This window comes from Eschrichtius robustus, chromosome 13 (assembly GCF_028021215.1).
Source record: "Eschrichtius robustus isolate mEscRob2 chromosome 13, mEscRob2.pri, whole genome shotgun sequence".
Taxonomy (NCBI): Eukaryota; Metazoa; Chordata; class Mammalia; order Artiodactyla; family Eschrichtiidae; genus Eschrichtius; species Eschrichtius robustus.
The window spans coordinates 97,054,499-97,079,596 of NC_090836.1; the positions used below are offsets into that span (position 1 = coordinate 97,054,499).

The 25,098-nt window shown below is 48.7% G+C and overlaps 1 protein-coding gene across 3 annotated transcripts in view; it reads left to right on the forward strand.

The window, feature by feature from the left end:
• The first annotated feature begins 3,432 nt into the window (after positions 1-3,432).
• GTPBP1 (GTP binding protein 1) overlaps positions 3,433-25,098 on the forward strand; it is a 29,358-nt gene continuing 7,692 nt past the window's right edge. For 2 of the 3 annotated variants that reach the window (XM_068560400.1, XM_068560398.1), the window contains exons 1-10: positions 3,433-3,629; positions 6,297-6,408; positions 12,668-12,848; positions 13,445-13,793; positions 17,370-17,493; positions 18,356-18,470; positions 22,651-22,795; positions 22,911-23,093; positions 23,844-23,979; positions 24,618-24,796. In XM_068560400.1, the coding sequence (XP_068416501.1) occupies positions 3,438-3,629; positions 6,297-6,408; positions 12,668-12,848; positions 13,445-13,793; positions 17,370-17,493; positions 18,356-18,470; positions 22,651-22,795; positions 22,911-23,093; positions 23,844-23,979; positions 24,618-24,796 (1,716 nt within the window). In that variant the 5' untranslated portion in view covers positions 3,433-3,437. Of the gene's footprint in view, positions 3,630-6,296; positions 6,409-6,491; positions 6,550-12,667; positions 12,849-13,444; positions 13,794-17,369; positions 17,494-18,355; positions 18,471-22,650; positions 22,796-22,910; positions 23,094-23,843; positions 23,980-24,617; positions 24,797-25,098 lie in introns of those variants that run through there. The other variant, XM_068560401.1, reaches the window with a different exon arrangement.

Consider the following 25,098-nt stretch of genomic DNA (forward strand, 5'->3'; position numbering starts at 1 on the left):
GCGACCCATCCTGCGGCTACACTTAGCGATTCTCCCCAGCCCTCCCGTCCTTCTGATCAGGCTTTTTGGGCAGAGTGCTTCGCGAACCCGGACTAGTTTCACCTGCGCTGGCCGTGTTATGTTTGTCTAGCATGCCGTTCGCCAGGTGATTTCAAAGAACCTTACTGACGCGGTCGGGCGCAAATTCTCTTGTTTAGTGGGCCCGACCGCCCTCACTTTCCAGGAGCTGTGAGGTTAAGTGCCTCGCCCGGGAGTCACGTTTCAAGTGGAATAGTCCTATTTCAGTTCCTTGGTGTCGTATTTCGGCTTGCTGCTCATAGACCACTGCCCTTTTGCCTTCGGGTTCCCGTCTGGTCTCACAGTGGCGGCCATAGAGCTTTCCTCTGAGTTTTCTCAAGGCGTAAGTGCATTGTGTGTGTCAGGAAGATGAACTCAGTCCCACATGGATTGTTTTTCCTTTTTTTTTTTTTTTTTTACCCAAAGACATGTGGAAGGATTCAGCAAATATTCATCATCCACTTTAGTGTTGCTATCCTTTTGGATTTTTGTTCAGGAAGTTGGAAAAACAATAAAAGAAAAGATCACACTGCATTCAGTCATTTCTTTAATCCTGCTTCAACACAGCTCAACACTTAAACATCAACTGAGTAAATCTGAAAATCTGCTTGGCTCTACTGAACAATTCATGAATCGGGCAGCATCCCACCTAGTAAATAGAAAGGCGCTCCTAGGAGTTGTGCAAAATGGAAAGTTTTTAATAGGCAGAAGAAAGAGTGGATTGTATTAGGGAAGGTCACATTCTCTTATAGGAAGCAAGGGGTCTTATCAGGCAGATTACCTCACTAGTGTTGTTCAGGAAATTCCAGAGTGATTGGTTTAAGATTCTACTCCTGATAGAGGTTGAAACTGCAGTTAGGTTAGGTGTTAAATCTTGGTGGGGCTCAACACAAGTGACTCCATTTTGGGCTTGTTTCTTTTTAACAACACCATTACACTAAACACAGAATTATCACTTAACACATTTGCTTGTGTGCCTACCATGTGGTTGGGAGTCCTCTGCCCTCGTCCAGACAACTTTTGAATTATCTTAAATTTTTATAATTTGTAAGCCACCTAAGGATTACAGTTATATTTGTGTATGATTCGTAATTGAGGCTTGCAAACATTGTTCTTCTAAGTGCTTTACTTACATTAACTCATTTACTGCTAACCTGTTAGGTAGGTACTTTTTTTTTTTGAGATGACAACTGAAGCACAGAGAGGTTAATTAACTTGCTTGAGGTCACATAGCTAGTAAATAGTGGACCTAGGATTTGAACCTAGGTTCTAACCTGTCTTCCGAAAGAGGATGTAAAGATGGTAAGGAATTCCCTCTCTAAAATGTGACTTCAGATTTCTCTATTCAAGAAGCACCTTCTCTGAGAATATTTTTTTTTCTGGGTAAAGCCCTGTAATGAGAAGGGCATGTTTTTTAGCTTACCATCAGGTGTCAGCACATTCTGAACTTGAACTTTTTCTGGAAGAGCCTGTTGGTAAGATTCTAGATATCAATATTATTCTAGAGTATAATGCCATAATATTTGGCTCTTCTGCTAAATTGAGATTTCAATATTTTTTTTATCTACCTCATAGAGGCATATGTAGGATAGTGGTGAGCAATTTCGCCAGAAAAAAAAAATTGAAGAACTATTATCAAGACCTTTGGAGTTGGATGACTTCTCATCCCAGATTCCCAGCTGTGTTTGTACAGATAAAATTTGATTGGGGACTTCCCTAGTGGCCCAGTGGTTAAGACTCCACGCTCCCAATGCAGGGGGCCTGGGTTCAATCCCTGGTCGGGGAACTAGATCCCGCATGCCGCAACTAAGATCCCGCGTGCCACGCAACTAAGACCTGGTGCAGCCAAATATTTAAAAAAAAAAAAAAAAAAGATTTGATCGTAGTTGCAGACAGGAACAAGAAGTTGCCTCTTAACTCTCAAGTAGATCCCTGAAACTGAAGCCTCTTTGGACCCCTGCCTCTTGCTCACAAAATCTTGTGTTCCAAACCCCTAAATCTGGGTATGTTATCTTCTCAAATGGCTGCTCTTTTTTTTTTTTTAAACTTTGGGTTTATTTATTTATTTATTCATGGCTGTGTTGGGTCTTCGTCTCTGTGCGAGGGCTTTCTCTAGTTGCGGCAAGTGGGGGCCACTCTTCATCGCGGTGCGCGGGCCTCTCACTATCGCGGCCTCTCTTGTTGCGGAGCACAGGCTCCAGACGCGCAGGCTCAGCAATTGTGGCTCAAGGGCCTAGTTGCTCCGCGGCATGTGGGATCTTCCCAGACCAGGGCTCGAACCCGTGTCCCCTGCATTGGCAGGCAGACTCTCAACCACTGCGCCACCGGGGAAGCCCCCGGCTGCTCTTTCTTGCTTGCTGCCTGGGACGAGTGGCCATGGCCAGCATTATTAGAGTTTGACTAATCCCTAATTTCATAAAGCTCTTCAGTCTTTTGGAAGAGGAATTCAAGACAGTAAAACTTCTGTTGATAGTGTTTTGGGTTGGGTTTTACACAGCTGATGACACAGAAAGAATCATCCATAGGAAACTACCTTAACAGACTCTAGATCTCGGCCTTACAGTTCACAAATGTGTTGAGGTACTTTTGGCTTCTATTGAGCTGGTTGCCTCGTTTTGGTCGTGTAATTGCACTCTCCGCAGAGGCAATGAATGGAGAATTCTCCCTAAGGTCAGCGTTCAGTTAATTGCCGCGCTCTGGCTGCCGTAGTATTCCAGGCATCGATCCTAGTGTTAAAATTGCTTGGAGGCTGCCAGCAGGTCGAAAATCAGCCTTCGGTGACTTCCCGGAGTCACTGAGTTGAGTGGGAGGCGCCTTGCGCAGTTTACTATCTCCGTGGGCGGTGGCCCGAGGCGCGGGACTTATCCGAAGACTGGATTGGGCCTTTCACCTGTCTATCATCGGAAGGCTCTCCGCCCCCAACTGCCTAGCAGCAGGATTGGGAAGCTGAGCACTGCCTCTGAAAACGAGGAGAGTGATGGGCGGTGAAGGTAAGCGTTGTGTGTATTTCTCTCATTGTATGGCTGCTGTGTCAGTCGTGCCCTGCTCTGCTCCCATTGGCGGGAAGGCTCCTGGCAGGTAGCGTGGAGATGGTGCTGTCCCTCCCAAGTTACGATCAAGGCGCGTGACGTCTCAGACATTTGTTGTTGGGCTTTGGATCTCATTAATTATTCATTAGGTGCTTGAAGAGCTGCAGCGATTGGTGGCTGAGAGGCCTGGTCGATTGTTTCTTAGCTAGAGATACGTGTCATCCTCTACGCGGCTGGAGAAATTTCGCATAAATTATTCTGATGAGGTTTGGGGCGGGGTTGCGCATAGATTAGGCAAATGAGATGAGGAGGGAGGGGAGGCCGGCTACGAATTAGCCTAAGTTATTAAAGATGGCGGCTGAGCGGAGTCGCTTCCCGATGGACTCGCCGGTCCCTGCCTCTATGTTCGCCCCCGAGCCCAGCTCTCCGGGGGCGGCCAGGGCTGCGGCGGCTGCCGCCCGGCTCCACGGCGGCTTCGACTCGGACTGCAGCGAGGACGGCGAGGCGCTCAACGGCGAACCGGAGCTGGACCTCACCAGCAAGGTAGGCCCGGGCGCCGGCGCCGGCGCCGAGGGGACCGGGCGCCGAGGGGGACCGGGCGGTGGGGCCGAGCAGTCTCCGGGGCGACGGCGGGGGCGGGAGGGGCCGAGCCCACCCACCTGTAAGTGCGGGACGCGCGGCGGGCTCCCCGGCGAGGGGCGGCTCCGGCGGCCCGCCGCACCGCTGTCCTTCCGCGGCGGCGCCCACCCGGCCTCCCGCCGTCCGGCTCCCGCCGAGATCACAACCCCTCGGCTCCGCCACGTGGAACGAGGGCGCCGGATGCCGGCAGCTACTCGTGCAGTGGTCGTCCTCACGCGGTGCCGCCTCCCCCGAGATCGAGAGTGGCTCTCCCCGTGGACTGTCCACGGCAGCCTAGGGTCGGAGGTGGCTTGGGCAGGGCGCGCGGGAGGATCATGTAGTCCGAAGGGGGAGCAGGGAGGCAGCTGCGGCTCTTCCTGGTGTCGGGAGAGGAAACATTAAGTAGTCGCTCAGTCCGGGAGAAGGACGTCTGAAGAATGTCTACTTTACAAACCCACCCAAAACAGAAGTGAAAGATGGGCAGTGACCCATCATTTCGCCATTCTGGGAGTGGAACCTTATGTTGTTTGACTGGAATAACGAAGGACGATTTAAATCGTGTCTTCTGAGCTCTTGAGAAGGTGGGCAGGATTTAAGGGCTCATCTTCTGCTTGGCGTTGGGGGTGGGAGGAATAAAAAATTAGGTATAATTTGGGACTGGTGTTTCGAAGGTGCCTAACATTGCTAAAAGAAAGAATGCCAACTTGGGAGTCAGACAGGGCTGGGTTCCCTTTCCTGCCCTGCCAGTTAAAAAGGCTCTGTGACCTTGGGAAAGTTTCTTAACCTCTCAGTTCTCCAGCACCATCATCTTTTTAGTACAGATGCATTGTAAAAATGAGAACTGTATGTAAGAAACCTACTATACGGCCGGTTACATACTATTCAGTAAATGTTTGAAGTGAACTGAATAAAGTGATAATTCCCTGTGCAGATTAAATAGCAGCTGATGCAAGATAGAACACCGATACCACCTCCTACCTGTTGTTGAATACTTACAGTAGAGAAGCTTAACGACTTTTGAAAACATTTGTGACTTTCTAGTCTGTGGTGGCAAAATTGCATGAAACTTGATCCAAACAGGAGAGAACTTTACCTTGCAGCTAACTGATCTCTCCCTCTAGTCTCTGCTGAGCACTTAGAAGCTGGTACTGCACCTTGTCACAGTGGTCCTGTCTGGTGCCTCTAATGCCATAACGAGGCTGGCCAAGTTCAGAGAGAGGATGGTCAGGGGAAATGTGTGAGGTAATGGGACACGATGCACAGGACCCAGCACCCAGGTTCAAAGTATAAGCTCTGATGAGTCAACTCAGGAAATTGTAAGAGATACACTTGACTCAAGCAGATGAGCTAGATGTCAATTCATGGCCAAGGTGCTGAAGAAACCTGGAAACAGTGGGAAATTGCAGGGCAGAGTTGCAGAGAGTAGCACCTTTATTTCCTGACCAACTTATTTAATGTTCCAGGATAGGGAAGTGTTGCTTCATCACGTAGCTGGGGAAGTCCTTCTCAGTATTTTAAAGTTGAGAAGCTATATGTAGATTAATACTGATAATACTGAAAAGAAAAACTGATGTGAAGGGAGAGAATAGATGGGTTGAACAGATTGATTCCTGAGGAAAAGATTAGAAGCTATAAGTTTATATACTTGCTACGGTTAAATGTGGGGATGGACATAAGGCTCTGAGAGCTTCCAAAAGGAGAAACAGTTAGTGAACTGTGGTGGCTAGTTTCATCCAGGAAGATTTTTCTAGGATGATTGGGTGAAAAAAATTGTAATTACCACTTATTGAGCTGTGGACTGGATGCTTTACATGTTATCTTATTTGGTCTTTACAGTGGCCTTAGGATGTAGGTAGTAGTATCTCCATTTTGTAGATTAAAAAACTGAGACTCAGAGGTTAAGTTCTTTGTCCAAGGTCACACATGAGTGGTTAGAGAATGGGATCTGACATGCCTGTTGGTAAATGGCCTCCTCAGATAAGTGGTTGATATTTTAGCGTTATTGGCAGAAATTCGCAAAATGACGGTGCTAATACCCATCTTAGGGGTAATGTGTTTTGTTGATAAAGATGAGTCTTGCAGCAGTTTTTACTGCCGATTCCTAAATAATCGAGATAGCCAAGGCAAGTTGGAACAGACTTCTTATGTTATTATGGGAACCATTGGCCTTGGATGGAGGGCATGGCAGTATATGAGATCGCTGTCCTGTGAGTTGCAAGCTGCAGGTAGAAGACTTTGGCATGTAGGTGTAAAGCACTACTCATTAATTTCTACCTACAATGCCAGATTCTCGGTCATTGTGGGTCCTGCCTCTCCCGTTAAGCAGCAGGAGGCAGGCTGCTCACACCCTCTTTTCTGTGGGTTGTGGTTCAGACATACTCATTTCAGTACTTCACATAACTCAACTCTCATAAGGCCTTGGGCTCAAAGGCTATTTAAGGAGAGGCAGAGAGGGCATGAGAGGGCTGCACAGCTATTTTAGGTCAGGGTGCTGTGGGGTTCAGTCAGGGTCTTTGGTCAGGCTCTTGATCTGCTTTGGCTGTGGTGTTCTTCTAGTAAGTGTGGTCCTAAGGCTGTTGGTTTCTCTTCTAGCTGGTTCTAGTGAGCCCTACATCAGAGCAGTATGACAGCCTACTTCGGCAAATGTGGGAGAGGATGGACGAGGGATGCGGAGAGACCATATATGTCATTGGGCAGGGATCAGGTGAGCATAGTTTTCCTTTCACTTTACTATTTTAAAAATTCACTTTCCAAGCGGTTTTACAGATGCTGCTTTTCTACCGCCAGTACTCTACATTTGCATAAGAGGAGATGAAGCACAAAGCAAGGAAACTTCTTGTCCGAGGTAATAGAGTAAGTCACAGTTAGTTCTAGAATTAAGCCTTTCTTAGGCAGCTCTAGGTCTTCCCCTCCAAGCCCGATTTACAGATCCCATTGCTACTTATTGCCTGCTTAGCAGAGAACCCTGTGATACTTCTTGATGTCAGCAAGGAAAGGACATCCAGAATTCCTCTCTTCAGCAAGGCTGCCTTGCCCTGGACCATACTGACCATTCGGTGGGGATAGCTGTGATAACAGAGGTCCTCTTTTCTCCCTGTGAGATCCCATCGGACATGTAGGCTTGTTGCCATTCTGGAAGGGACTTGTTATTGTCCTCCAAGCCCCTTATTCCATTGTAATGGGGCCCATTGTTTTAGAGGAAGGCAGCCCCCATGGCAGAATCCCAGATTATATCCTGGGCTTTTTTCCCCTTGGTCATTCCTAGTTATATCCTCAATACAAAGCCCGCTTACTCTCATCTTCATTAAGACATTATCTTTGCTGAAATGGCAGCTGGACTTGTTTAATAATTATGAATTTAGCCTGTACCAGATCTTGTCTCTGTCATCTTTACAAGAAGCCTAAGTAGGCCTCGATGCATCATTAAGGGACTAGTTCTCTTTGCTGAATGTAGGTTTTGTAAAGGCACGTAATAATTCTTTTGTACTTTGAGTCTAAGATGGAGGAAATCTCAAAATCAGTCTTAAACTATTTGACAGATATCTATGAAGTATCTTAGAAGGTCTTGATACTGTTGCAAAGCACTTTTAGATACTTAAAATCTGGTCTCTGTCCCAAGAAGGAGAGATGGCATATACATAGTTAACCTCAGTAGAAAACAATATTTGGAAATGCTGCAAGAATGACACAAGGAAGAAGGGTTTGATCTCCAAATACTGCTCTGCTTTCCTTTGAAATGTTTCTCATATCTATCCTTTCCTTTCTGTATTTACTGCCACCTCCTCAGTTTTAGGTGTTACCACCTTAAAGAAGGCATGGTCAGAGAGATAGGCAAACCAAGAGGTTCTGTCAAGAAAGAGAGGGAGTTGGCCAGCATTGTCAAGTGTTACAGAGACAGCAGGGAGAGTCAGGTTCAGAAAAAGCCATTCCATTTGGTGACTAAGGGGATCATTGGTAGCCTTTTGAAAGCTTTTGTGTCAGGTGCACATCTGGCCTGCTGTAATAGGATGAACCACTCAAAGGTCACCTCAAGCTTATAGAACTGAAGAAACCACATCTAGATCAGTTCTGACAAGTGTTGGGACTGTTCTTTGAAGACCTAGATTCTTAAAGCCCCCACTCTTTGCTTATTCTTTAACGTGGACTCTTAGTGAACTTTACCGTACCTTGGTGGCTCACAGTTCATTAACCCTCCCGTGGCACAGCATAAGAAGATGTCAGACATTCATTAGCACGTATTTTACAGACCCAAGCATTATCTTTGCATCTACCAATTGGATGCTATTAGATTCATAGTGACTGCTTCCTGCTGGAATTCTTTAGGGGCAGAAAGAGATTGTAATTAGTTAAACAAGTTGCAGATCAAGCAGAAGACTAAGAGAGATGCGAGGCCCCCAGGGTCAGCTTCATCCCTGACTTTCTGTGTGTGCTTGGTGCTTGCCCTCTGTTTGACGCTTCCTTCGTCTATGAAATCGGGCAGATGGTACCACCACTGCCCCCACAACCTGAGGCAAGTTTTGTAGGGATAAATTAGACTTTAAAAAAATTCGAAGCAGGGTGGAGGAATGTGCTCTTTAAGTATACATTCTTTTTTTCTTTTTTTTTTTTTCTTTTTTTGGCCACGCCGCGCAGCATGTAGAATCTTAGCTCCCCGACCAGAGATTGAACCCGTACCCCTTGCGTTGGAAGCACAGAGTCTTAACCACTGGACCACCAGGGAAGTCCCTAAGCATACATTCTTAAGTTAAGGTTGATATTTTAAAAGGAGGCAGTGTGACCTAGTAGTTAGCTCAGGGTCTGGAACCTGGTGGGTCTAAGTTTGCCTACTGGTTCTTTTCCTTGTCTTTTTTTTTTTTTTTTTTTTAATTTTATTTATTTATTTTTGGCTGCGTTGGTCTTCGCTGCTGCACACGGGCTTTCTCTAGTTGCGGCGAGTGGGGGCTACTCTTCTTTGTGGTGCGAAGGCTACTCTTCTTTGTGGTGCAAGGGCTTCTCATTGCGGTGGCTACTCCTGTCGCGGAGCACAGGCTCTAGGTGCGCGGGCTGAGTAGTTGTGTCTCACAGGCTCTAGAGCGCAGGCTCAGTAGTTTTGGCACACGGGCTTACTTGCTCCGTGGCATGTGGGATCTTCCCGGACCAGGGCTTGAACCCGTATCCCCTGCGCTGGCAGGCGGATTCCCAACCACTGCGCCACCAGGGAAGTCCTTTTCCTTGTCTTAAAATGGGGATAATAATAGAATCTAGTCCATGGTGGCATGGTAAAGATTAACACTTGGCATATAGTAAGCATTATATAAATGTTAGCTAGTATTAATAGTTGCAGTAGTAATTTTCTAAGGGTTCCAGGTTATAGTTGATTTACCATGAGATTTCTTTCAAAAAGAACCTTGTTCATTCCTCAAATATTAAATCATGACTTTCTAAGACCCAGGTACTGCATTAAAAGTTCAGGGAGCATGGGAGGAGTGTTACATCTTTGTGGGAGGGTCAGAAAAGACTTAAAAGTCTTTCCAAAGGAGGAGGTGCCCCTTCAGTGAATTCTAAAGGATGAGTAGGAGTTTTCTAGGTGAGTGGAGGCAATAGTGAGTGAGCAGAGAAAGCCACAGGCACAGAGGCATGGAGGCATTGGTGAGTGTGGAGTATTTGGTGGACCAGGAGTGATTCAGTAAAGTAGGAAATGTAGAATGTGAGGGTGGGAGTGTCAGGAGGGGAGACTGGACAGGTACTCAGGGCCCAGATCTGAGGGTCTTTGAATGCCATACCAGAGCGTTTAGACTTTTATCCTGAAAGTCTGGGGAGCCTTTGCAGCATGTTGAGCAGGAGAGTACATATAGGAAAGGTAAGTCAGTGGCAGGACCGAGATCTGATTAGGTTCCTGCATGGCTGAATATGTGGCCTTTAGTAATTGGACCTCTGCGGCTTTTCTCCTTGGCCTTTGTTTCCACTCCTACAGAGTGAGGAGTACACAGCGTGCTGGAGAAGGGTAATGTGACCGGGTGCATTTCTGGAAGTCCTGGATGGATGAGGTGACACTGGTGATTGCCTGCTGGTGTGGGGTAGGATCTGAAAGCTTTGCTTCTCATTGTACCAGAAGCAGGAAAGTTTGGATAGAATTTGGGGGTCTGGCAAGAATGGCAGGGCTAGCTGGCCTTCTCTTAGGGATGCTTCCGAGTCCTTCTCTCACCCAGAATATTTCCAGAGCTCAGCTGGCCATGCACTTAGAAACTCCTTGCAGGACTTCCCTGGCGGTCCAGTGGTTAAGACTCCGTGCTTCCACTGCAGGGGGCATGGGTCCGATCCCTGGTTGGGGAATTAAGATCCTGCATGCCATGCGGCGCAGCCAAAAAAAGAAAAAGAAACTCCTTGGCTCAACTGCATCCTCTTTGTTCATTTGTTTTGCATTTTACAAACGTTTGAGGAGTTGGTGTAGGAAAGACACCCCTCATGGAGCGTCCAGGAATGTTTGAGATATGGTCCTTGTCCTCGAGATGCTTGTGTACAGCAGGGGAAGACACGCATCCAGAGCACTGTTCCATGGTAAACTTCATAAGGGAGCAGGATGGGTAGGATTTGGACAAGTGGAGATGTGCTGATTGGCTTTCTAGGGCAGGAAATACGTGAGCAAAGGTACAGAGCTAGAGAAGTGCAGAGGCATGGAGGGATGGTGACGGGGCCACCTGCACTGGAACAAAGCTTAGAAGGCGAGGATGGGGGAGGGGGATGGAAGCCTCTAAGGAATTGGAACTGAGCGCTGCTGGGCCTGGGGAGCCCTTCCAAGGCTTTGACTCGGAAGTGACAACGTCAGAGCTATGCATTGTTTAGGCCCGTGAGCTTGTATGTCTATGCAGGATGGGTTGGAGGAAACAGAGACTGGATTTGCTAAGACCAGCTAGGGATCTCTTGTGGCCATTCAGGTAGAATAACGGCCTGAATCAGGCTGGTGGCATTGGATTGGCAAAAAGAGGAGAGCAGGGACAAGGAAAGGGGCAGGACTGGAGTGATGAGTGTTAAGCTGGGGTGACTGGAAGGATAGTGGTGTCATCAGAAATAGGTAAGGCAAGAGGAGGAACTGGTCTGGCACTAAGAGGAGCCCTTGCCGAGGAAAAGCCTCTAGGTTTGGGATCAGAAGACCCAAGCTCACACGGCCCCTCTGCTCCCTCCCAGCTCAGAGACCTCTGGGTTCTGTTTCCCCACTGTTAAATGGGAACAGTAATGCCTAACTCATGGGGTTGCAGGGAGGACTAAAATGCTTTATTAATGGTGTTAGTTTTTGTGCTGTTGTTTAAAAAGGGTGTGGATGGAGCTCTGGGAAGAGTGACTAGATATGAATGTTTTCATAGTTTTCAAAGTGACAGTTGAATGAGAAGGCCAAGGGGAATGTTTCAAGGATAGAGAAGAAGGCCACTGACTGACTACTGAAAAAGACTGGCATTTGGGGACAGCAGCAGGAATAGCCAGCAGAGGAGACAGAAGGAAGACCCAGAGGGCCGGGAGGTGAATCAGTAGAGTTTGGGTTATAGACAAGCAGGGTGGGAATGAAGTGCTTCAGTAAACAAAGGGACAGTTGCCAGCAGTGTTGACTGTGAAGGGGTCAAGGAAAGGGCATTGGATGAGTGGGCAGAACGCCACTGATGACTTGAAAACCAGTTTTTTCCAGAGTCATCAGATCAGTGAGAAGGTGGTGAGGAAATAAAGTCAACAAGTGTCCATTACTCTGGAGATGCTTGGAGGAGATGGTAGCTCAGTAGATAAGCTGGGGCAAGGGAAGAGGGGTTGGGTCTCCTTTAGTTTAGGAAAGCCTTGAGCTTGTTTGTATGGGGAAGAAGTGGAACGGGGTGAGAGACGGTGCTGCAGGGTCTTTGGAGGCAGAAAAGAGGTTGGGCACGTGAGCCCAGGGAAGGAGAGGAGCGCTCCCAGGAGACAGCTGGAGGAGAAGCTGAGGAGCTACTGCGGGAATGAAATGTGACACCACGTGGACAGTACCTGACCGGGACTGTCATACAGTAGGCATTCAGTAAATTAGTGGTTGATTGGTCCATCCTTCCTCATCCAAAGCTCAGACTCATTTTTTCCAGCTACTTGCTGGACATTTCACCTGAGCCACCTCTGTTAAAATCTGTCCCTAAACTCATTCTTAAATTCTCTCTCCATTTTCCTTTGACTCCTGTCATTATCTCTTGCCTGGATTATTAGAATTACTTCCTAACTGGGCTCCCTGTTTCTGGTCTCTCGCTTGCCAGCGCTCACTTTACACTGCTGCTCAAGAGATCTTTCTGTCCCACAGCGATCTGATCTTGTTACTCCCCTGTGTAACCCCAAGGCTTCCCACCCTGGTACATATGTGTTTTGCTGCTGTGTGATGTTCGTCTGCCTAACTGTTTCTGCCTCTCATGTGGTCTCCCGCCACTTGACATCCTGCTCCCCAACGTGCCGAGCTGCTTACTGGTCCCTGGACGTGCCGTGATCTGCCGTGCTCCATGCTTTGCTCTGCTGCCTAGGATGTCTTTCCTCCTTTCTCCGCAGGCCCATTTTTCATGTTTGGAGACGCAGCTTGGAGTCAGCACCCTGCAAAGCTGTCCTCAGCTTCCCCAGGCAATGCTAGTTGCTCATGCTTTACATTTTCTTTGTACAGTTCTGTAGTAAAGCACTCAAGCTGTATTGCAGTTAATTAATTTCCTGTCTCTCCCGCTGGGCTGTGAGCTTGCTAAGGGCACCTGTATTCCCAGTACCCAGCATGAGACTTGGCATAAAACCTAGGAGAGTCTCAGTGATTACTGTTGAATGAATTAATGAATGCCCTGCTTAATGGGGAAGCCTGTTATTTATTAACTTTACTTGTGCCCAAGTTTTTGAAGTATCTGGTAGAGAGAGCCATGTTCTTCAGTGCCCAGGGTGGGACCTTGGCTAGGGGTGGCCGACTGGCAGACTTGATGGCAGGCTGACGTCAGGGCTCTTGTCACCAGATGGGACTGAGTACGGGCTGAGTGAAGCTGACATGGAGGCCTCCTACGCCACAGTGAAGAGCATGGCAGAACAAATAGAGGCTGATGTCATCCTCCTCCGGGAACGCCAAGAAGCTGGGGGCCGTGTGCGCGATTACCTGGTCCGGAAACGAGTAGGAGACAATGACTTCCTGGAAGTCAGGTGAGGAGGCTTCAGAACCTTCAGTTCCAGGTCCCCTGAAGCATGACCTTGGGGTCTAGGGCTTCACAGAGAATGGTGATTGAGCCTTTGACACCTGGCGTGTCGGCTACACCCTTTCGCTTCCTGAGGCATGGAAAGAGTGTCCAGAGACACCATAGCTCCATTCTCTGTTTCTGCACTTCCTCATCCCTAAATATTTCCCTTTGGAAAGAGTGGGAGAGAGGCCAACCATATGTTCTGTGGCCATTTTGTGGGCTGCATTTGCTTTCCCATCAGGCCGGGAGGCTTGAAACCAGGGTAATGGAGGAGAGCATTTTGTACCTCTCTTGGCTTTAGGGCTTCTGTCTGGCAGCTTTGGGAAAGCTAGTGGAAGTTAAGGGAGAAAGTCATTGTGGTGGGAACTCAGTTCCTCTGGAATAACTTTCTACTCCCTGGATACAGCTCCAGGAGCATTCCTAATGTGCTCATCCATGAATAGAAGGAGCAGAGAGCTGGAGAGGCTTGGGCGTGAGCCTGTCCTTATGGATCCGGCTGCTGAGGTTCGCTTCACTCGCTCACCAACTCTCACACAAATGTGTGCGTTTGTGTTCACACAGGGTAGCGGTAGTGGGCAACGTGGATGCCGGCAAAAGCACGCTTCTGGGGGTCCTGACCCACGGGGAGCTGGACAATGGCCGAGGCTTCGCCCGCCAGAAACTCTTCCGCCACAAACATGAGATTGAATCTGGTCGCACCAGCAGTGTGGGCAATGACATTCTGGGCTTTGACAGTGAAGGCAATGTGGTAAACAAGCCAGACAGCCATGGTGGCAGCCTGGAGTGGACAAAGATCTGTGAGAAATCCACTAAGGTGATTACTTTCATCGACTTGGCTGGCCATGAGAAGTACCTGAAGACCACTGTCTTTGGCATGACCGGCCATTTGCCTGACTTCTGCATGCTCATGGTAAGTGAGGCGCTGCTGAGGACGGGGGGCTTCAGCTGGGCTCCTGGGGTGTGGTGATATGCAAGTGTTTGAAATTGTTCTGAGACCGGGGCCTTTTGGTTTAGGGCTTTGAAATTGGATAAGAACGACAAGTTTTGCAGGGGTGCCCAGCCTTCTCAAGGAGTGTACCTTGATCTTTCTCCTGGGTTAGGCCAGGAGGAGATCCTCTAAGCAGAAACCAAGGTGCCATTTGCAGACCTCTCTTATTTTTCGGAGAGGGGTGGGGAGGGTTTCTCCTGGGGCATTTCTTATTACCTTCAGAAGTATTTCCTCCTGGAGTTGGGCTACTTTGAGATGACACCAGGCAGCACCCTCAGAGATGGGGCGGCCTGGGAAGGAAATGGAGGAGAGCGCAGACAGCCATTGAGGGGCCTGAGAGGTGGCCTCTTCTGAAGCCTGGAACCAGTGTCAACCAGTCCCACAGCTATTTGCTGAGAAGCTTCTGCATGCCTATTACTGTGCCAGGCCTGAAGACAGAGCAGTGAACAGGCTGTCCTGAGCCCCCACAGAGCTTACAGTCTAGTGGCAATAGATTTTTCAGCAGCTCATCATGTAGGTGAACTGAAAAGGGAAGGGAGCAGAGGCTTCTCGGCTGGATCATGCTTCGAAGCTCGCATTTGGGCCCCTTTGATCTGCCTGGCCAGAGAGTAGGGGTCTGTGAGGCCCACAGCCTTGGTCACAACTTCACAGCTTTCACAGAGAGTGCAAGCGAGCGAGTTTTCCTTTGGCAAAAATCCTTCTCAAAACCCTTCCCCACTTCCCAGTTCCTCCAGCTGCCTGTATTAATAAGTGTAGTAAATGCCAACATCTGTTCAGAGCAAACTTGATCAAGTTGCCCCACAAACACAGGTTTTCAGGCAAAATCTCCCCAGACCGGAGAGTAAAGAGAGGCAGTGAACACTCTTGTCAGCTCTCTGCCCAAGGTTCTTGCGATCTCAGTGTGGTTTTATCTCCCATATCTTTGAACGTTGCAAGGGGCCCTTACCGACCTTGACTGGCTAAGGAAAGCCGCTCTACAAAAAGGGGTTTCGAAGGAAGCGCCATAGGGTGTATTTGGGGCTGTTGTTGGGTTGAGATTAAGAAGGGTATAGAAATCAGTTTAACATGAGCGTTTTTCTAACTGAGCTACAGTGATCAAGGTCAATTAATGGACATATCTTCACCCCAGATGAAATGTTATGTATTATCTGACTTCTGGGCCATGAGCTAAATACTAAAAATTTCTGTGGAAAACAATGAAATATTTCATTATTGTTCCATGGCAGTCAATTTCCAGAAAGACAAAAACAAAAAAACCTTGAAAATATAGAGACAACAGAGAGAGAGAGAGCATTCTCTTATCCCGCTTGGGAAGAACAAAAGCAGGTCTGGGTTGGTTAGGAAAGGTGGTTGGAGGGAATGGGAAGAATTAGGAGGGAAATGGTGGAGGTGTCTCGGTGTAGGCAAAGGGAACATGCGTGGGACATCTGTGCTGGTGGGGTGGTAGCTCACCTGGGAATCGTAATGATCAGATGAGAGCATCGCTTGAAAACACTGGAATGTATATTTATTTTATTTATTTATTATTTTTGGCTGTGGTGGGTCTTAGTTGCAGCACGCGGGATCTTTCGTTGCGGCGCGCTGGCACTTCGTTGCAGCATGCAGGCTTCTCTCTAGTTGTAGCGTGCACGTTTTCTCTCTCTAGTTGTGGCACGTGGGTTCCAGAGTGCGTGGGCTCTGTAGTTTGCAGCACGTGGGCTGTCTGGTTGAGGCGCACGGGCTCAGTAGTTGTGGCACACGGGCTTAGTTACCCCGCGGCATGTGGGATCTTAGTTTCCCAACCAGGGATCGAACCTGCGTCCCCTACCTTGGAAGGGGACTTTACCACCGGACCACCAGGGAAGTCCCTGTGGAATGTATAAAGCCCTGTATAAATATGTCATGGCGATTTTAATTTTAATTTTATTTTGTTTTAGTAAGTAATACATTCATATGGTACAAAAATTAAAAGGTACCAAAGGACTTAAAGCCTCTCTTCCGCCTGTGTTGTTTCCTCCACAGGCAACCAGTACTTCCAGTTTCTTATGTATCCTCTAGAGATATTTTGTAATCACACCAGCATATATGTGTATATTCTCTCCCTCCAATTTCAGACATTCAGAAAAGTTGAAAGAATAGTACAACGAATACCATAAACCCACCACTCAGAGTCAACAATCATTAACATTTTGCCATATTTATCTGTACATGTGATAGATGCGTATGTGGAGTTTTTCTGTGTGTGTGTGTATGGTTTTTGTTTTCTTTTTGTTTGTTTTTGTTTTTGTGGTTGGTTGGTTTTTTGGCTGTATCATTTGAAGGTAGATTGTATTATAGACATTGTGACTCTTCACCCCCAAATACTTCAGCACACAGCTCCTAAAATACTTTAGCACACAGTCTCCTACTGTTATTGCAACCAAGAAGACGAACAAGAGTTCCCTAATATCGTACAATATCTAGTCTAAAAGTATTTATGTTATCTCAGATGTTCCCCCAAATGTCTTCCAGCTGCTTTTTTCAAACGGTGATCCAATCACCACTCCCTGTGGTAGCATGCTGTATACCACCTTGCTTTTTCCCATTAAAACATATCTTAGAGATTACCCCACATCAGTTAAGAGTTTTCTCTTTCTTTTGTATCGCACACTTGTGCATGTGCTCTAATTTATTTAACCAGCCTTTATGATAATATTTTAAAACATTTATTGTTACAGGAAGGAAATGGTAACAGTAGTAACAGCTGCCATTGCTTTTTTTTTTTTTTAATAAATTTATTTATATTTATTTATTTGGCTGCACTGGGTCTTTACTGCTGCACATGGGCAGTACTCTTTGTCACGGTGCATGGGCTTCTCATTGCGGTGGCCTCTCTTGTTGCGGAGCACGAGCTCTAGGTGCGCAGGCCTCAGTAGTTGTGGCTCGCGGGCTCCAGAGCACAGGCTCAGTAGTTGTGGCACCGGGGCCTAGCCGCTCCGCGGCATGTGGGATCTTTCTGGACCAGGGCTCGAACCCGTGTCCCCTGCATTGTCAGGCAGATTCCCAACCACTGCGCCACCAGGGAAGTCCCTGCCATTGCTTGAATACCTAATTCGTGCTAGTTGTGTGCTGGACCTTTGACATATGTTTGGTCATTTAAACCTAAGTGACCCTCTAAAGTGAATATTATTATCCCCCATTTTATAGATTGGGTAACTGGGGGCCAGGGATGTTAAACTGAATCCACTTCGATGACTTTGTTTTCCCAGACTGAGTTTGTCTTTTTTATTGTTTCGAAGTCTCCTCAGATTTTGATAGCCCACACTGTTAAGTTGGAGGTTAAAGCAATCTGTGCCCAGCCCAGCTTTCATCTACAGCCATTTTGTTTCTGGCCTAAGACTTGTGCCGCCTGTGTCCTGTCCTGATGGTGGCCTCAGAGATGGGAGTTCTCTCTTACCTCAGCCTTCTTTGAGCCCCTGTGCCCACCCGGCAGCAATCTCTGTCTCCCGTGTCCTGACGGTTCTTTCTGTGTCGGGGCAGGTGGGCAGCAATGCTGGCATCGTGGGGATGACAAAGGAGCACCTGGGCTTGGCATTGGCACTCAATGTGCCTGTCTTTGTGGTGGTCACCAAGATTGACATGTGTCCTGCCAACATCCTGCAAGGTAAGTGAAGCCAACAGCCAGTAGCAGTCTCTCCGTTTGGGGCAGTCACGCACTGTGGCTCCTTGGGGATCTGCTACCCGGAATTTTCTGTTTCTTTGTATTGTGCTTAGACCTTGGCCTGAATGTCCATCAACCCAGAATCTTTTGCTTTCTCCCTGTTTGCCTCTTGGTCTGAGCACAGCTTAGAGTTATCTCCTGCTCATTGTTCCTTCTGGTTACAAATTCAGGGTCCTTGAAATCCCTAATTTGGCATCTCTTTTCAGATGGTTCCAGGCAGAAGGGGTTGGGTTTTAACCATCTAAGCTGGACATACATGGAGACATTTGGGCAGAGAGTCTGATTACCTTTTACCACCAAAGGTTTCAAAACAGTGTTGCAAGACTAGGCTTTCATGCATTTCTCCCCCGTTGCTAAAGATGGTGGAAGAGAAGTGAAGACGTATCCTTTTGGAGGGCCTCATAAGGGCTTCTACAGGTGTCTAAATGTCCTAGAGATCCTTTTGTCAGATGAACTTTTTTTCCAGGAAGCAGGGCATTCTAGGAACAACATTGTCCTTCTGGTGGACTCCCAAATCACTTGCTTATAGGAGGCGGGTCTTCTAGAGACTCTGGAGAAACCTGACAGGTTTCAGACTTATAACCTTAGCGGACAGTCCCCATCTGTACTCTCCTTCTGCTCTAGCAAGCACTTACCCACCCAAAGTTTTGATGCTCCTTTTGCTTCTCCAGGCATTATAGCATTTAACACTGTCCATCTGTTTGTCTCCTGCTTGCATCAGTAATGAGTGGACCTGTCTTGCCCCAGAAGCCTGGCCAAAGAGAAGGCTATGTTCCCCTAATTTTGTTCCATTTTACCCTTTAAGAAACCCTGAAGCTGTTACAGCGCCTGCTGAAGTCGCCCGGCTGCCGCAAGATCCCTGTGTTGGTGCAGAGCAAGGATGATGTGATCGTTACAGCCTCCAACTTCAGCTCTGAGAGGTAATGGGTACGGAGCATTCACTTCCTCCTTTTATTTATTTATGTATTTTTAAATATTTATTTATTTATTTGGCTGCGCCGGGTCTTAGTTGTGGCACGTGGGATCTTCATTGTGGCATGCGGGATCTTTTAGTGGTGGCATGCGAACTCTTCAGTTGCAGCATGTGGGATCTAGTTCCCTGACCAGGGATCGAACCCGGCCCTCCTGTGTTGGGTGCATGAAGTCTTAGCCACTGGACCACCAGGGAAGTCCTGGGAGCATTCAGTTCTGCAGAGGCACAGAGATTGGTTGAAATAGAAGATTCTGCTCTCAGCAGTGTTGCTCGGGGGCTGTATCAGGTGACCCAGATTCTGAGGTGCTGGTCTCCCTGAGGTTGGAATCCCAGCTGAGATTTCAGTGTCCTTATCTGTGAAATGGGAATAATATTACCTTCTTCATAGGGCTCTTGTAAGTGTTGGGAATGATGTACGTAAAGCACTTAGCACTGTGCCTGGCTGCTGTGTGATAGGTACACAGCCATTTTTAGAATGGTTATTATTAATTTTTTTTTTTTTTTTTTAATTTTTGGCTGTGTTGGGTCTTCGTTGCTGCACGCGGGCTTTCTCTAGTTGTGGCGAGCGGGGGCTACTCTTCGTTGTGGTGCGCAGGCTTCTCATTGCGGTGGCTTCTCTTGTGGAGCAGAGGCTCTAGGCGCACGAGCTTCAGTAGTTGTGGCACATGGGCTGTAGAGCGCAGGCTCAGTAGTTGTGGCGCACGGGCTTAGTTGCTCCGCGGCATGTGGGATCTTCCCAGACCAGGGCTCAAACCCGTGTCCCCTGCGTTGGCAGGCGGATTCTTAACCGCTGCGCCACCAGGGAAGTCCTATTATTAATTTTTTTACACGGTTGTTTCTCAAAAGCTCTCTAATCACAGATCAGTTTTGGCATTTACTCATTAGCGTGTCCTTTGATTCCATAAATTTTTTCTTTTTGGCCGTGCCGCGCAGCTTGTAGGATGCTAGTTCCCTGACCGGGGATCGAACCTGGGCCCTCAGCAGTGAAAGCGCCGAGTCCTAACCACTGGACCGCCAGGGAATTCCCTGATTCCATAAATATTTATTGGATGTTTGTTCCGTGCTGGGCTTTTCATCTAGGCATTGAGGAGTCAGAGTTGACTTGCGCATAGTCCTTGTTCTCAAGGTGGTCAACTCCTTGGTCAGAGATAATCTCTTGATAATAGTAAATTTTGTTAACACTGCTCCTTCTCCCAGAGTCTTGGGGCTGCTTAAGTACAGGACCCGGAGCAGCCTGACATTGTGGCCTGTGTCTCTGCCCTGACGCTGTCTTCAGTACCAGCAGTTGGCCAGCAGAGGGGGTACGTTTCAGTCGACCCCATTTCAATTCATTCATTTTGTTGAGTGCCTATTCTGTGCAGTCCCTATTCTAGGAGCTGTGGGAAATATATAATTCCTAATCTTGAGGAGTTTGATTAATCGTGAATAGGAGATATAGAGGCCATTCAGATAACAGACAGAAAATCAGATGTAGTCACGTGTAACAGAGACACAAAAAGTTCTCCCAAGACATACAGATAGCCAATATGCAGTGTTGCTCAACATCGTTAGTTATTAGAGAAATGCAAATCCAAAGTACATGAGGTGCCACCTCACACCAGTCAGAATGGCCATCATTAAAAAGTCTACGAATAAATGCTGGAGAGGGTGTGGAGAAAAAGGAACCCTCTTACACTGTTTGTGGGAATGTAAATTGGTGCAGCCACTATGGAAAACAGTTCCTCAAAAAACTGAAAATAGGGACTTCTCTGGTGGTGCAGTGGTTAAGAATCTGCCTGCCAGTGCAGGGGACACGGGTTCGAGCCCTGGTCCTGGAAGATCCCACATGCTGCGGAGCAGCTAAGCCCGTGCACCACAACTACTGAACCTGCGCTCTAGAGCCTGTGAGCCACAACTACTGAGCCCGTGTGCCACAACTACTGAGCCCACGTGCCACAACTACGGAAGGCTGCACACCTAGAGCCCATGCTCCACAACAAAGAGAAGCCACCTCAATGAGAAGCCCGTGCACCGCAACAATGAGTAGCCCCTGCTCACCGCAACTAGAGAAAGCCTGTGCACAGCAACGAAGACCCGGTGCAGCCAAAAAATTAATTTAAAAAAACAAACAAACTAAAAATAGAGTTGCCATATGATCCAGTAATCCCACTCCCGGGCATATACCCAGACAAAACTATAATTCTAAAAGATACATGCACCCCTATATTCATAGCACTATTTACAGTAGCCAAGACATGGAGACAACCTAAATGTCCATCAACAGATGAATGGATAAATAAGATATGGTATATATATACAATGGAATATTACTCAGCCATAAAAAAGAACGAAATAATGCCATTTGCAAGAACATGGATGGACCTAGAGATTATCATACTAAGTGAAGTAAGTCGGAAAGAAAGACAAATACCATATGATATCACTTATATGTGAAATTTAAAATACAGTACAAATCAACATATCTATGAAGCATAAACAGACTCAACAGACATAGAGAACAGACTGTGGTTGCTGAGGGGGAGTAGGGGAGGGAAGGAGTGGGAGTTTGGGATTAGCAGAGACAAATTACTATATATAGGATGGATAAACAGCAAGGTCCTATTGTATAGCATAGGGCACTATATTCAATATCTTGTGACAGGGCTTCCCTGGTGGCACAGTGGTTAAGAATACACCTGCCGGGCTTCCCTGGTGGCGCAGTGGTTGAGAATCTGCCTGCCAATGCAGGGGACACCCGTTCGAGCCTTGGTCTGGGAAGATCCCACATGCCGCGGAGCAACGAGGCCCGTGAGCCACAGTTTACTGAGCCTGCACGTCTGGAGCCTGTGCTTCGCAACAAGAGAGGCCACGACAGTGAGAGGCCCGCGCACCGTGTTGAAGAGTGACCCGCACTTGCCACAACTAGAGAAAGCCCTCGCACAGAAACGAAGACCGAACACAGCCATAAATAAATAAATAAATAAACCCAAAAGTTTAAAAAAAAAAAACGAAAGCTGATGACTTGAGGCTCCTCGCTAGATATTGGGTTGGCCAAAAAGTTCGTTTAAAAAAAAAAAAAAAAAAGAATCCGCCTGCCAATGCAGGGGACACGGGTTCGAGCCCTGCTCCGGGAAGATCCCACATGCTGCGGAGCAGCTAAGCCCGTGTGCCACAACTACTGAGGCTGTGCTGTAGAGCTCGTGAGCCACAACTACTGAGCCCATGTGCCACAACTACTGAGCCTGCGCTCTAGAGCATGCTCTGCAACGAGAAGCCACCGCAATGAGAAGCCCACGCACCGCAACGAAGAGTAGCCCCCGCTCTCCGCAACTAGAGAAAGGCCACGCACAGCAATGAAGACCCAATGCAGCCAAAAAAAAAAAAAAAAAAAAAAATCCTGTGACAAACCATAATGGAAAAGAATATGAAAAAGAATATATATATGTGTATAACTGAGTCACTTTGCTGTATAGCAGAAATTAACACAACATTGTAAATCAACTATACTTCAATAAAATTTACAAAAAAAAAAAAAGTTCTTTGAAAACTCAGAGGGAATGAAGAGTGCCCATCTGGGAAGGATTCCCTGGAAGAGGCGGCGCTGGAAATGGGCTCTGAAGGATGAGAGGACTTGGTAGTTGGATAAGAGGGAAGGAATTCAGGCGGGAGGATCAGAGTGAACAAGTACATGGGAACAAAAAAGTACTGAGGTCTTAGGAGAAGGGAGGGAGTGTTCTGTGGTCTGGCTGGAATATAGGAATTTGAGAGAAATAAACTGGCAGAGATGTTGGGAGGGGGGATTCTGGCTGTCTTTTCTGCAGTGGAAAGTTGGTTAAGGTTTTAAGGATGTGTGTGCTTTAGGAAGAAGAGGCAGTCGTGATCGCTCGAAATAGGGTAGTGGTACCGAGACAGAGAGGAGGGGACAGGTTTCAGAGACAAAACTAAATAGGAGGAGGAGGCCTCAGAGCAGGTCTGGACAAAAGTAGGTGGGCTGGGCAGAGGGCCTGGGAGGCCAGTGAAGGGGTGGTGCGACCCTTAGCAGCAGCAGCCGTTCCAGGAGCCCTCCTGCTGCTCATCCCCTATCAGGCGGGAGTTCGCCACCTGAGCACCTTTCTTCCTCTCTCTCCACCACCCCCCCCCCACCTTAGGATGTGCCCGATATTCCAGATCTCCAACGTTACAGGCGAGAACCTAGATCTGCTGAAGATGTTCCTCAACCTGCTGTCGCCTCGCACCAGTTACCGGGAGGAGGAGCCCGCTGAGTTTCAGATTGACGACACCTACTCTGTCCCGGTGAGTGGGTTCTGGTGGACTGAGCAAGGTGGGAGGCTGAGTGGCGCTTCCCGCGGGGGAGCCGGGGCGAGTCTGTAGTGCCAGTGGACTTACTGGGCCGGGGTCTTGTCTGCAGGGTGTGGGAACAGTGGTGTCGGGGACAACGCTGAGGGGCCTGATCAAGCTGAATGACACGCTGCTGCTGGGCCCAGATCCTTTGGGTAACTTCCTGTCCATTGCTGTCAAATCGATCCATCGCAAGCGCATGCCTGTCAAGGAGGTGCGGGGGGGCCAGACGGCCTCCTTCGCACTGAAGAAGGTGAGTGTTGATAAAACCAAGAACTCCCCTCGGGCTCCGTGTTATGCTAGGCTCTGGGTCATCTCCAGTCCTCACAGCCACTCTGCAAGGCAGGGGTTACTGACCTCACTTTTACAGGTGAGGAAACTGAGGCTCAGGAGAGCCTGAGTGACTTGCCCAGCATTCGGGGAGAACACCGGGACTTGAACCTAGGCCTGCCGGCCTCCTGAGCTCTGTTCCTCCACCTGGTACCCTGAGCTCGGTGAGGTCAGCTGGGAGCCTTCCTGCTCTTCCTTCTTGCTGGGGTCCTTCTACACGGGGCTGTTGAGTCCATGCCAGATCCTCTTGCCATTCAGCTTTCAGTCCCCTGGGGATCGGGGTCAGTGCTAGCTCCTGGGTCATTTGCACCAGCCAAATTAACCAGCAAAGCCGGGTTTTCTATATACTTCCCAACAGCCAGATCATGCTCGCCCTATTTCTCCTACTTGAGTGCTTGCCTGCCTTTGCCCTCTCGCCACCCACTTAATTCTGACCCGTCTTGCAAGTCCTGGCTAAAATGCCACTTTCTGTATGAAGTCTTTCCTGACCCCCCAATAGCAGTGTTGAGGCTTCCCATGTAGCACTAAAGAAGGCCTGTGGTCCAGTGCAGTGAGAGGTCAAGGCCAAGTTGGGGTGGTAGCAGTTCCCAGAAGGAGTCCTGGTCCTCTGTGACCAGGGGGTGAGGCCAGAAGGCATTGTTGTCCCTGAGGTCTGGGATTCTCTCTCATTCAGATCAAGCGCTCGTCCATCCGGAAGGGCATGGTGATGGTTTCTCCACGCTTGAATCCCCAAGCATCCTGGGAGTTCGAGGCCGAGATCCTCGTCCTTCACCACCCCACCACAATCAGCCCGCGGTACCAGGCCATGGGTAGGTGTCTAAAGGCACTGCCAGCCTGAAGCCCCCTGCTCTAGCTCCCCCTACAGTGTGCTCCAGCAACCCAAACCCCAAAGTTTCGGCTGCAGCCAAGAGTCAGGTCGCTGCCCTGTTCAGTGATGCCGTCCCCTCCGTTCCACCCACGAGCTGCGGCTTGTGGTTTATTCATTCTTGCAAACACTAACCAAGCACCAGCTCGGTGCTGGGCTCTGGAGACCCAGACCTGCCCTCAAGGACCTCACACTCAGTCCTTCAGCAGACATCTACCAAGTGCTGCAGTGTGCCAGGCGGTGTTGCCAAGGTGCTGGGGACAAAGACAAGATGGGCAAGGGCCCTGCCATCAAGAAGCCCACAGTCCAGAGAAGGCACGCCTGCAAACAGAGTGCCCTGTGTTCAGGAACTAGGGACAAGTGGGTCCGGGGACAAGCGGGGTCTAACTGGAGGGAAAAGTGGGAGAACGTGAGGCAGGCTCAGTCCAAGAACGGGCCTCCAGTCGCTTAGCCTCACTCTGCCCTTTGAGGTCTTCAGCCTGCCGCAGCTCGAGCTTGTGTCGTGCTCTCACCCACTGCCCCCCCTGCCCTGAGGCCCCTGCGTGGCTCAGGCCTCTCCTGACTTGCTGGCCCCCTTGGCAGTGCACTGTGGGAGCATCAGGCAGACAGCAACCATCCTGAGCATGGACAAGGACTGCCTGCGCACCGGGGACAAGGCCACCGTGCACTTCCGCTTCATCAAGACCCCCGAGTACCTGCACATAGACCAGCGGCTGGTGTTCCGGGAGGGCCGCACCAAGGCTGTAGGCACCATCACTAAGGTACGGCCGGGCAGACCACCTTGCCTGCCTGCAAGAAGTACCAGGGGCTGCTCCAGTCTAGACTGTGAGCACAGCACGCTCTCCTCAAGGAGCCCTGTGAAATCTTACTGACTGCCAGGGGCAGAGGCACCAGGCCCTACCTTGGGAGAACTGGAACAGCGCCGAGGTATAGCCTTAGTGCCATCTTCTCTGCTCTCCTGAGAGGTTTCCCTAGACCTCCTGTCTTTCTGAGCTTTGGTAGTGACCATGGAGGAGAGAAGGTGGAGTTGAGGCATGGCAGTCCGTGGTGGGAGAGTGTCTGG